This window comes from Lutjanus erythropterus, chromosome 12 (assembly GCF_056507025.1).
Source record: "Lutjanus erythropterus isolate fLutEry1 chromosome 12, fLutEry1.hap2, whole genome shotgun sequence".
In the NCBI taxonomy this organism is placed as follows: domain Eukaryota; kingdom Metazoa; phylum Chordata; class Actinopteri; order Lutjaniformes; family Lutjanidae; genus Lutjanus; species Lutjanus erythropterus.
Genome location: NC_139328.1, coordinates 25,309,448 through 25,322,735, shown reverse-complemented (window position 1 = coordinate 25,322,735; position 13,288 = coordinate 25,309,448). Strand labels below are relative to the sequence as shown.

General features: G+C 38.2%; 1 protein-coding gene across 2 annotated transcripts in view; it reads right to left on the bottom strand.

Moving 5' to 3' along the window:
• Positions 1 to 584: 584 nt before the first annotated feature.
• Positions 585 to 13,288, bottom strand: part of LOC146318055 (cyclin-Y-like) — a 30,941-nt gene continuing 18,237 nt past the window's right edge. Inside the window, exons 2-11 of one of the 2 annotated variants that reach the window (XM_084732109.1) lie at positions 10,824 to 10,898; positions 7,832 to 7,849; positions 7,494 to 7,528; positions 7,085 to 7,179; positions 6,952 to 6,987; positions 5,838 to 5,895; positions 5,514 to 5,633; positions 4,802 to 4,968; positions 3,572 to 3,734; positions 585 to 1,563 (exon numbers count right to left, since the gene is read on the bottom strand). In XM_084732109.1, the coding sequence (XP_084588235.1) occupies positions 1,447 to 1,563; positions 3,572 to 3,734; positions 4,802 to 4,968; positions 5,514 to 5,633; positions 5,838 to 5,895; positions 6,952 to 6,987; positions 7,085 to 7,179; positions 7,494 to 7,528; positions 7,832 to 7,849; positions 10,824 to 10,898 (884 nt within the window). In that variant the 3' untranslated portion in view covers positions 585 to 1,446. The remainder of the gene's footprint in view (positions 1,564 to 3,571; positions 3,735 to 4,801; positions 4,969 to 5,513; positions 5,634 to 5,837; positions 5,896 to 6,951; positions 6,988 to 7,084; positions 7,180 to 7,493; positions 7,529 to 7,831; positions 7,850 to 10,823; positions 10,899 to 13,288) is intronic. The other variant, XM_084732111.1, reaches the window with a different exon arrangement.

Here is a 13,288-nt window from a genome sequence, read left to right as displayed (position 1 = left end):
GGTGAATCTGAACCCTTTGAAACAAAATAACATAAATACTAACTAACCAACAAAGGCAGCAGTAGCACAGTAACTCCTGTGTTCTGCAAAGTAAAATTACGATTTTTGTCAAAGGAGTTTGGTGGCAGGAAGAGAACAATTTAATGAGCAATATAACTTAAGTTTCCTGAAAGAAAAGTCTGTCTGACGCCATGGAAAAGCAGTAAAAATATTTTTTACTATAGCATACACTTAAATGGATATAGATTTTTTTAGGTGGTTAAAATATGTTTTGCTGTTGATTGGGTCCACAGCAGCACATTCTTTAGCTTCCATACTGGTACGGTCTGTTGGGGAGCATGACCACCACCATTTAATGTAGGTAATATACTGATTATGGATAAACACCTCATACTCTTTTCCCTATTTCAAAAAACCCAACTTCCTCTTTAAATTAGCTTGACAAAGTCATGATCAGATGTAACCAAAATCTGATGAATACTGAATCAGAATTTCTTGACAACATGCTCTGAAAAATGTGGTTGTAATTGCTTGATTATGCCCCAAAGTCCCCAAAACAGGAATGTATCAGTGACATCTGTGGGAATGTTGTCACAATCCTTTATTCATTCTGGCTCCATCTCCAATTTGTCACTTGTCATGATTTGAATTTCAGCCCTCAGTTTATTCAGTTGAGGAGCATCACAATAAATCCAAAAATTAAACAGACAACCTGAGTATTGAGAGGTACGCTAGAAATACTGTAAACCTTGAATAAAAATATTTTTATAGGAGAAACCTCGCTAACACTTTTATTATTCTAAGACCTGATAAAGGAAATAAATAACCGGTAGAAATTCCAGTGCTACACTACTGTTTTTGAAATTCTGCAGGTACTATGGGTTCAGGCAGCTGCAACTGTTCACATAAGTTCACATAATCAACTGAAATAAATAATATGCTTCACCGTGAAGTTGCAGGACCATGTCAAAGGCAGGTTATGTCAAATCTTTCAAATTAGGTCAGACAGATTTATCTGGACAAAACCAGAAAACTGAACACAGTAAGACAGGTTCACAATGTCTTATGAAGTTGTCAAGGCTTTCTTAGGACTTTCTTGGTCAGTCCAAAGATCTTTCTGAACAGGTGATGTAATGATCTGGAACTTCCTTCTCTCTCTCTTTCATGAAAAGAAGAGTTGAGGCACTGTGAAGGCATCACGTTAACTCAGAAGCTTCTCTGGCATTCATCTCACCTTCCAAAACTTCTTGCCCCAAGTTTGAAGGTATAAAGTCCCGAGTGCGATTTCAGGTTTCAATCACTTCTCCACCAAGTTCCATGTCTTCGTATTATTTGGTTATCCAAACTGTTTTAGAAGAGTTTTAGAACTCGGCACAGAACCACATTGGTCTGTTTCAGTGTCTGCAGCCTGATGCCAATGTTCAGTACATGGCAGATTATTAGTGGTTAGGAGAGGATTGCAGGAACCCATCTGATCCCACATAGATTGTCCATGCTGGCTGAGCGCTTCCTCGCAGCTCTCCGTACGTCCTTGTACTTGTCATCACACAGCCTGGAAATAGCCTGAAGAGAGAACATGGACAGGGTTTTTAAAAGAAAAAAATTCTACTTCTGCTATCCACAGTTTTTTTTCCGTGATGTGCAATCATTATAAAAAAAAAACTCATCCAATAAAGTTCTTATAGTTGTTGTTTGAATGTTTAAATATAGTGATATGAACTCATAAATATTCATAATGCTTTATAACAATAATTATAATACCTTGTACCTTTTGTAAGGTTGTAACTCAGTGTTTTAATTAAACTATAACTATAATTATACATTGTTACAAGCATAGTACAATGACTTAAGTATTCTTATAATACATTATAGACATCACAAATGTTTTTCTCTTACAAACTGCCTTTCAGAGTTCATTTGCATAAAGCAAAATTAATTAGCAAATTAATTAATCTTGGGTTAGATTAGCAAAGGCACTATTATGCAACGATAGCATCTTTAAAGTTATTCTGATGAAATATGAGTTGTGAAATCTTGAGAATCAGTGAACTCTGCACCCCCTTTTGGTTGAGTGGTATCAGAAAGAAAAGCACCACAGACAGTAAATTCAAGAACAAAATCAGGCACTTAAAAATGTCTTTTGTATGCTTGCATTTCTATCACATCTAAATATCCAAAGAGACTAGGCCAATTGGTCTGCTTAACCATTTAAAAATGCAGAATTTATTTTAGAGATGCACCAATTGCAATTTTCTTAGCCGATTCCGATTTCCGGTTTTTATAAGGGTCTGACCTGCCGATTCCGATTTTAACCGATTCCGATTTTCAGTCTTTCTAAGAACTGGAATTGACAGCATTCACAAACATTTTTGCAACTTTTCTTGTAAAAAATTACTGACTATTAAATATTCATTAAATGCTATTTACATTTTCTCCAAAGTCCTCCAGGTTACAGCCAGGGTTTATTATAGGTGTACATTAAGATTATGAATCAGCTGAATGTGATGACTCACGTAAACCCGCGATATCATGGAATCTCGCGGGATTTCGCGGGACGCGATTTCACGTGATCTCCTGTGGAAGCAGATGTAAACAAACCGGAGACGGACGCGATGCAACAATTTGCTGCCGTAAAACTTTGCCGTGAGAAAAACAGAAGTAGAAGTTAAAGGAGTCTGGATGAAAAAATGTTTGAGGAGACACATCAACACAGGTTGTTTATTCTTCAGCCAGAACAGGAGGTGAGATTTTAACTGTCCCTCTGTGAACAGCAGTCTTCATTAGCATGAAGAGCTACATAGTTTACGGCTGTTTTGTGACATTGTCAGCTGCTCTGTCTCCTTGTAGACTGTCTGTCTTCTCTTTATCTTGTTCTTTGAATCTGTCTCTGACACCATCTTCAAGCAGACGTGTCAGAGTGTGTAGCTGTTATCAGCGCTGCGTTGACGTCACGGTCAGTTTGTCTGCTGCGCGCATGACGTGACCATCGTGCAGAACATGTGTGTGACAATGACGGGCACAGAATCGGATATGTGACGCTGACCAGCCGGTCACTGGTCAGGGCCGGTCACGCTGAAAACCGGCCGGTTCCGGTCTCTGGCCGGACGATCGGTGCATCTCTAATTTATTTGAGCCAAAATTTTCACACATTACAGAATAACAAGACAGAGTCATCATGTTTTTCTTTGCAGTTTACTGCTGCACATCTGTGATGTTCAGATGGATGTTGCAAAGGGAGACTGAGAACAACACAAGCACAGAATGCATGACGGCAAAGTAGAAACAATCTGCTCAGTGGTCTATGTTTATTTTATTTCTGTTTGAGATTGTAACCACACAGTATCAATTATAAAATAATGTGTTGTAGACAGAAACAGCACCATGAATAGCTTTCTAGTACAATATAATTTTTGGAACTACCACTGGAGTCCACAAATTCTACCCATAGTGGCTTTAAATTTTATTAGTGAATGACTGAATGATAGAACAAAAAACAGAAACAACAGGGTGGAAAAGGAACATAAGGACAGAAAAGATTGTATGAACAGACAACTAAATGCAAGTGTCCCACCTCTAGTTTTTGGGCCTTGTCTCTGCTGAGTGGCTCCAGGGGAAAGCTGAGGTGGTTGGACTCCGAAAGCGATCGCAGGTCAAAGTAATACTTGGCGTAGACACTGGACGGCACATTGATGTTGAACTGGAGCAGCTCTAGAAACTGACGCTCCAACTCGTTCCTGTTATAGGAGAAAGAGCTGGAGGTTCACTCATTTTCCGCTGGTGATGTGCGTTTGGTAATTTGAAGGTTTTAACACAAAGTCAAAGTCATTAACTTAATACCAATCAAAACAGTGAAAAATCATGAAAGCAAGAAAGCTCGTTCTTTATATAAGTTTTCAGATATCAGGTTTAAGACAACACAACAAACAGAAATTAATTCCTCTTTTCTTCATTTTCAATCTCATCCTGAATAACACTGATTCAGCTGCGCACATATCTGTGACTTTCCCAGAGCAAACAGTTTGTTGTTGACTACCCAAGGGTCACATATTGTTTTAACAAGTCCACAGATTAACAAGTCCACTCGTTGATTGAAATTCAGTGTTTTTAGTCTTCTGTCCCTTAATGATGGGAATTTGCATGCAAGGCAAAACAGAAAACAATTGTTTTTGTTCCACTTTCATTCCAATCCCAAACCTATTCCTAATAATAATGTTGATTGTGAACCAGGAGCCGTGTTACAGAAACTCGCTATCTTAAGTCTTATGTTAAGATAGGAAGTGTTTAAGATAGGATTTTCAAAATCTGGTATCACGGAAGCAAAGCCAAATGAACTTTCTTTTCTAACTTCATCCAATCTTATCTCAGGTTAGGAAATCCCAGATACTCAATCCAAGAGTGCTTATTAATTTTTATGTCTGTTACTTAGCAACCAACATGACTTTTCTCACCTTGCCAAGCTTAACTATTTTGTAATGGGTTTTTTTCTTTAATCACTGAAACATACATAAAATATACAAAAAAGCAAAAACAACGATGGGCACTGAACTTGAAGACAGATGAGTTCGAGGTTTTGAAAACATCATTAGAGAAATCCAAAGTTCCTTTTGGGAAATTTACAATAATTCTAACTTGGGAGATAAAAGAGAGAAAGTTGAATAAGATAGCAGACACAGTCTCCGCTAACCTGTCCTAGCCCTAAAAAACATGGTTACCAAACAGTTAAGATACTGTAGGATTCTGTAAGAGCCCCAGAGTCCTAAACATAAAACCAAATGTTTTTCTTAACTTTAAATGAACTCACATGTCCTCCACAGTGATATCCTTGAGGATCTGGCAGTAGTCAACGTTCCAGACGGCCTGATCGTCCCAGACCTTTGAGGCCAGCAGGATAGCACCCAGAACGATCCTCTTCCAGTTCCCCGGACAGATGTCGATCTCTGCATAGGTCAGGAGCCTCTCCAGGTAGACCTGCACAACAACACAGATAAAATGTCAAGATGTCAATGAAAACTGAGCATGAAAATAAGGCAGTTGGTAGTGATTTATATAATTAGATTTTCATAAAAAACACAATAGTTAGAAGTCTGGACACATTACCATCATGACCTAATAAGTTCTCTAAACGGTGGATGATCTAATCTGTCTAACTCATTTATTTCCATGTTCTGCTCAATGGTGTCAGGAGGTAGACATTCATTCTTTCCTATATGACATCCTCCATTTATCACTGGTGTGTGAGACCAGCAAACACACACAGACGACATGGTATTTTGGACGCACAGTCTCATCGCAAATTTACACACATCCCTGGCTTGTCACAACACATCAGGGTGCAATTCCCCCTGGAGCCTAAACAGAAACTGTGTGTGTGAGGGCACATTTTAGGGCAGCTCACACCTTACCTTTGTGAGAAAGCTTTCGAAAGAAATACTTTTCTCTTTTGTTTGGGTGTTTTTCCCATAAGACAAGCCGCCCAGGCTAATAGCAGGATCGGGGAGGTTGAAAAATCTTACCAGTGTGACGATGGCACACTCAGAAGTGAGCTGAGCGGCACTGAACAATGTCCTGACAAACCGGTAGATCTGCTTCTGTTCTGGGTCATGTTGGTCATAGTCCAGCGGTACCTCTGATTTCTGGAAGAAGAGATGGAGGAAAGAGGTGAAGAGAGCAGGTGTGAAATATGGGTGTAATGAAGGAAGGAAGGAAATGGGTCAGGTCAGGGACATATATGAGGAGACTTAAAAGCATACTGCCTGTGATCCAACATTACCAAGTTAAATGAAGATAAATCAAAGAGATATTTGTGCAAAATGTCAAAAAGCAAACTGGTGTCTTACTGAAAGAGGGTGAAGCTTCTCATCGAATATGTCAAGCAGCATTCCTCCATCAGTGTCCCTGGCATTAGAAAAAAAACATTACATGGTTGATTTCATTAGAAACTAAGATTTAATGAATTTCTTCTAGATGTTAAATGGATTCAATGTAGTAAAAGGAACTATACTGTGAAAAGAATGTACTTCAAAATACTACAGGCTGAAATACTCTCATTAATACCTACAGATGATTACGTTGATCTGTGTTTTAGTGTTGTTACTGTTTTATAGACAGCCTTAATTTAATTCCTATTATTTAGCAATCACCCAATTTTATAGTTTTTAATGATGAAACAACACATTTTACTTTATAAGATTATGAGAAAATAAAATTTATTTGGAAGTGATAACATGTTGCAGTCTTTGGTTTTTCATATCACATACATATAGACATGCCTACAAACCAGTTAAAACCAGTATGGGTGTTTTTTTGTTTGTTTGTTTGTTTTGGTTTCTCATTTGAAAGACTGATTTTTATTTTTTTGGGTGTTCGTATACCACGCCACAAGGGGGCAGTAAGAGTAACATGGTGGTGATGGGTCATGTCACACAATCAAGAAGTAATTGGACTCAGGCATGTAGGCTCATTGTGTTTGCGCCACAGGAGATGTAATTCTTCTTTCTGCAAAATGGTATAATATAGACTTAAACAATCAATTGACAGAAATTGCACAAGTCCTAACACAGCTGAGGAACCGTCATTGTTCAATCTACAAGAGCAGTAAAACAGAAGAAGTAAATGACAAAGGATTAACTGCATGTCTAGTACACACTTTAGTGTTCCAATCATCACCGTCTATCAGTATTGGGCCAATAAGTCACAATATCCATAGTACTGTGAACACAGATTGTTTGGTCATCCTTAAAAAGTAGACAACTAAAACTACCATATATTCTGCATAAACCATAATGAACTCACCATTTTCTTTTTCCTAACATGATCTCCTACATTATAGTCCTCATCTAACATTCTGTGCAAACAATCCAAATTCTATTATCCACTATTAGTATCCATTAGTGCACCAGTTACTGCATTTATGTTTTGGCATTTATGGAGAAAATGAATGAGAATCCCCACCTGTTTTTTATATGGTAGTAAATTGCCAGTGCTACACTGGAAAGAGAAAGAACAAGACGTGTTAATATGTTTCAATAACATATCTGTCGATATTAAATAATATATCTTCCTGTGATTTTTAGCATGTTTTTACCATTTGATGGTGTATTTGAGGTTGGGCTGGCTGACCGTGTTGTCGTCTAGGAAGATTGTGGAACAGGAGCTGTATTTCCGCCTCGATGTGCCGTGCTATAAACACACACACACACACACAGTGACTGTTACTAGAGTGAACATGTTTTTGTCTGACCCATATAAAGCATGCCCGGGTGTCATGCACAGAGGGAAGGAGAATCAGTGACATGCAACCTGAGAATGTGATGGTTAACATTTTCAGCTTCCTTTGTATACAACATTCAGTCCTTCAGAATGACACAGGCCAGCTGATTTTGACTGAGAGCAATGAATCAGTGGTCGATCTGAGGTTTATAGGTTACTTAAATAAGAAGTGACAAGATTGTGAAATAACCTGGTTTAGAAAATAGAAATAACTGCGCACTTACATTATTGATGAAGAGGCTTTTTCGTTTATCTCGCACTAAAGAAGGGAAGACAAAAACAGGTTTTTGTCAATACATTTAATTTCTTCAGCTCTGACAGCAGCAAAAAGAACCCAGCAGCAGTTATCAACCAGCAATGTATGTCATTACAAGAAGCAAAGGACAGCAAGGAGCTAACACACTTTACTATGTTAACTGTAACACAGGACAAAAGCCGTTTGTAAGTGTTGAGAGGTCATGGTTAGAAGTTTGTAAGCAGGAAGATAAGAGCTTCAATAGAGTGAAGAAAAGCTGCTGTTGCACCACCAGAGGGAGACCAAGTCACACTCATGAACACTCACCATTCCTGTAGGGCACCTCTGAAAAAAGAGCAACCAAAAAACTTTATTCCATTTCTCAACAACAGCAGAATGCTTTTCAGATATGGGGTTATCAACATTTGCTAATGTCATTCCCAAAATCCAAATGCTAAAAATTCTAATGGAGAGAACATACAGTGCAGTAAACATTAGCAACATCACTACCACTCGGATAATTGCTGCATCTTTAAGTGTGGTTGTTTTTCTGTGGCTGCCTCTTTGCTTGTTAAATGAAGTAAAGCTGGAGTACTCCACTCCCAAGGGGTTACAAGATAAATCTGAAGGGTCAAGAGATGCTACTGAAAGAGGAAAGAATAAAATAAAAACATCTCTGCTACACTATTTTTTTCCGACCTTTATCAAGCTTGCTTTTTCCCTTGTAAACAGGCACATTGGCGAGTGTTAAATGTAAAAACAGCACTTCAGTCTATATCAAGCAAAAATGACAAAAAATGTCATTTTTAGAACATGAACAATTGGTGTTCTCAGTTCCCAAATGTTTACTGGGTGTTGCTGAAAGAAAAAGTGACATATCATAGTAGTGAACATGCTACTGTCCTTGAGTGTACTTTATACTTTTTTCAATTGAATATAGGTCAAAGGTCAATCATCCCAAATGTAACATGACCAACAAACTTAATGCGACGTGGTGGCAGCTGACATTTAGCTAGAAGAAACAGGTCCAGCCACCTTTAAACTGCGGCCTTAGTTACTAAATATTTGATATAGTCTTATAAGTCAGGTTTTCGGACCTATTTTACGAAGTGTATCATGGTATAGTGTATCATGGGTGAAATAAGAAAAAAGATAAGTAAAGTCTTTATGTGAAAAGTGTGTTTTTTTTAACAGACAGTAAAAGGCATAAAGTCATTCATACTGTGGTATCTTGGAATTGGTGAATGTACTGTCTAGGCATGAGGGGTGTGGTGCTGCAATGTATATTTTGAATGTATGGTGGTGAAGAAAATGTTGAAATACATATTACTCATTTTTATATGGCATGTTGTGGTGACTGGAACGAGGGCTGAAGGCATGGGGGTTGCGGTTCTCATGTCCCACCCCTAGAACCCCAACACTTTTACAAGTGCTGCTCCACCCCTCCTTCCAAAACACTGGGGAACTTCAGGACTCTAAAAACTAACCTAAAATTTAAAAAGAGAGAGAGAGAGAGAGAGGGGAACACCAAGCTGAGGTTGAACTGCTCACAGTTCATAGATATATGCAACCTGTGACAAGGAGCCTTCAGTTGACCCTGGGATATCTGTTCACCTAGGGTTAACCTACGCCCAGGGCTATAGGATTGACACAGACTCCACCCTGTTTTACACTGTTGCCTTTTAGCCCCATATCTAGTCAGTTTACATAGGACAAACCCGGGGCTAAACCTGTCCAAAGCAGGGCCGGGAAGCACTCAGCTAAAGTTAGCCGACTTTGGATGTGCCAGCATGAATGTTTTCTTAGCCTGGGGAGAATAGCTCCCTTAACATGGGCCTAAAAGGGGACTAAGAATGCTTTTAGACCAGGGCAAAGTGCAGTATGAAGAACCTTATTATCAAAAACATGATTTTAAAAAAAAAGTTAAAAACCTTATTTAGTCATATCTGGCACCCTTGTTTCAAAACATGTAGCTCAAAGTAGGGCTGCAACTAACAATTATTTTCATTATCAATTAATCTGTCAATTTCTTTGATTAATTAATTAATAACCACTTTGTTGTTTGTGGTTGGCAATTAATTTATGAATCGATTAATAATCAATTAATCATGGTAGCTCTAGCTCAAAGTGCTAGGCCTTTTGAGACTGTGTGTGTTACATGTTGTGAACCGCAATGGAACTCAGTGGCACACAGACATGTCTGTGATTACACAGACACTGTTTCATAGTAGGATTAATTCACTGCTCGTCTCTTCGGGGGATTTGTTGATAAAAATAAAAATGCTAAAATAATGTCAGCTTTACCCTTTAAAGCCACAAGGAAGAGGGAGGGAGGGTGGATCATCAAACATGGAGTTTTTTTCCACAAGACAAATCTAAATATTGTTCATTATGTTTCATCTGATAGAAAATGAAGTGTTTACTCATTCATCCCTTACATCAGACATCATTTGATCCCTTGTTTTTGTTTGTTTGTTTATTTTTTATATACTTTATTTTTAGGAAAAAAATACAGTGGAGCAAACTGTTGGTCATCTATATATTCATATAGCAGCAGATCAGTGACAATCCTGTGGGGTCACAAACACAATCCATTTCTCCCAGAACTGCAGAAATTAATCAACCCGAAGATTTAGCAAAAAAAAAAAAGTAATTTCCATATTTTGAATATCAGTCACAATAATTATCCAGTCAGTCTTTGTTGGAGGTTCGGTCTGCAACCATTTTCATGTTACAGCATGTTATGTTTGATGCCTTCTGTCTGTAGCTGCCTGAATATTTATCACAAGGCACATTCAAATTCTCTGGATGAAGAAAACCATGCAAAAAAGATTTAATATCAAATATGAGCATGATATAGCCTAAATGTATGATGGTAAGGATTAAATTTAACAGGAAAAAGCATTTATCAGATGTAGTTTTCATCTACTTCAACATCACAAAGCCTGTATTGTCTTGTTGTTTGGTTCCCTGGCCTCTCATGCTGTGGTGTTTATGGCTCTATGAAACACGTTAATATCTCCTCTGTCACAGTTTGACCGAACCCCCCACAGGATGCTGGAGCTCTCAGTCAGATGCCTCCGGGCAACAGCATAAATTAGCAGACATCGGCTAGCCACAAAGAAACTGCTCCTATGCTCAGTATTCCTCCATGGAAAATCCAAGACTTTCTTTTCAGAAGCTCATCATCTTGACTGTATTTTGAGATGATGTGTTTCAAATTTAAGAAAATGTGTTTTACTTAGACTGTGAGAAGATAGACAAACGTGGTGACACTGATGTAAATTTTTAAACTGATAAGTCAATCAAAGCAACTCACCATCATTCTGAGATTTGCTGAGGAATATGGTGCTGGCCCTCGGATGATCCGATGGATTGTATTCCATATTCAACTCTGTAAAAACACAAAATATACAATATGCGTCACTTTGTGAAATGGCAACAATGATCAGAGACGGAGCACTGCAGTTCTCTCTAATGTTCCTTCAATCCAAGTACATACATCAGTTGTTTCTAGGGCACTAATGTGCAATTGACCATTCACCACTCTGTAGTCTAGTAACAGCTGAGCAAGCTTGGTAGGCTACCTGGTGGAACTTCCTCCTTTCCTGATTCCTGTACTTAGGTATGCTGTGCTAGGCCAACAGCGGATTTTGAAGATGGCTAAAAGATGTTATGGGCCTGTTAAAGTGACACATACTATATATATAACCTATTCACATCTTATGTTAGCTAATGTTAGTTGATGAAGTTTAAGTTGGGTTAGCAGTTCATTCCCCCCGCTGTGAATAATATGGATTTAGAAGTATACGTGGATTGAACTGTATGGAGTTGGGGATGAATGGGGGCGGGGGTGCAGGGGTTTGGATAGTATATAAATATGTGTATTTAGTCACCTTTTATTATTTCTGATACAATATTTGCTGTCTTGTTGAGGGTTTGTGTATGAGTGTTTTTTTGTTTGTTTGTTTGTTTTTATTTGTGTTTTCTTTATTCATTTTGCTTAGTGCATGGTTCGTTATTTACCTTGCTTATATATCACACTGGTATCTCACATCTTGGAAAAAATAAAGTTAAAAAAAATGTTGGCATTTAGCTGACAGCATAGCTTTGTCTAAGTATAACTGTACATAGCTGCTAGCAAGGGTGTAGACTCTTATACATGACATCAAATAAAATAAGAAAGCTGAAATCACAAGCTTTCCCTGTAAAGACTACTGTTCCATGTATTTCCCTTTGTAAGGCTGCATGTTTATTTATTGTTCGCGTATCCTCACAAACACATCCAGGCGTGATTCATGTCCCCATCCAAAGCTAATCTGGACTGCATCATGGCCTGAGGGCATGAGCCACTGACGCGTCTGTGTATTCACATCTAATAAAACAGGGAAGCACTCAAAATATGTGCCTTCAGTGATCATAGATGCCAAAATGCTTTGTTGCCTTGTGTCCTGGTAGATACCAGTAGCTACACATTGATCAGACAGATTGCGTTGTTAATATGAACTGAAAAGGCTACTTTCTCTTCTCACTGAGTGGCCTTTTTCACAGCCAGCACTCCTATTGAACAAAACATGATATAGTGTTGATAAATGGAATGTACTCTAATTATGCGAAGACAAGTTTTCCATTGAGATCCGTATGCAGAAAAAAACTGCAGAATCAAAAAAGACAGGAGAGCTTCCTTAATAGTTTGCACTCATTGCCGGAACTTTGCTTTTTCAAAAATTAAAGCTAGTAGTGCGCTCCATAAGTGGTTGCTTTTGGTGAAATCAGCATTTAAAAATGCCCGGCATGCAGTCTGACTCCTACGATATGACTGCAACAGACCCAGATTAAGATCCAGGCGATTTGATTACAATGCAGGCGCTGGGAGAGCAGTGCAGATGATCATCTGTCTCAGTGACAGCAGCTGCCATGGGACCACTGACTGTGGGGGAATTAAAATAAGAACATCACTGCTGTTAGCTAACAGAAGTGTGCTAACAATCCCATCCAGAGTAACTTACTGTCTCTGAAACGGACCTCTCTTTCTAACCACCAGACCGCCCTGCAGGCTCTATTCAGCTAAATCTCCCTATGATTCTGCACAGCAACAACATGACAGCACCAACTCATTTTAGTCATGACATTATTTCCAAACCTGCTTTGTTTCAGTCAAACTAATAAACTGAACTCTTTTCACTTCCTGAGTAGTGTTAAAACACTTATTTACAACAGCAGAAACATGTTTTATGAACAGAAATATTAATCTAAGACTGTGCTTTGGTGGCACAGTGACACAATGATGGATGAATATCTGCACAGAGGGCTGTGGGAATGATGGATGATGGATGTAATGAGTGCGAGCGTATACACCAATATCATTTGATTTTTTTTTTTTTCTTTTGAATTTGAAAATTGTCAGTTGTCAAGACTAGAAAATACTTAACATTAATATATTTTTTTATGTGTAAATATAAGAGATATAGAGACATACAGCATATATACACTGAGTGGATACTTTATCAGGTATTATACAATCTATTGTGATCCAATACAACTGTTCAGCAATAAAGTGCATGAATGGTCAGTTTTTGACACTGTCATAAAGGAGATAATTCAAGGATATGTTTCAGCACTGAGGTCGTTTAACATTGTGTTGTATGGGACAGCATAACATAAAGATTTGTTTCTGGAAACTAATAGAAAGGACCAAAAAAAACAGCTCAGTATAATGAAGTCCAGTGCAACCCTTCTTTAACTAGACATTTAATTGAATTTGCACCTTTGCACCTCCAGTAA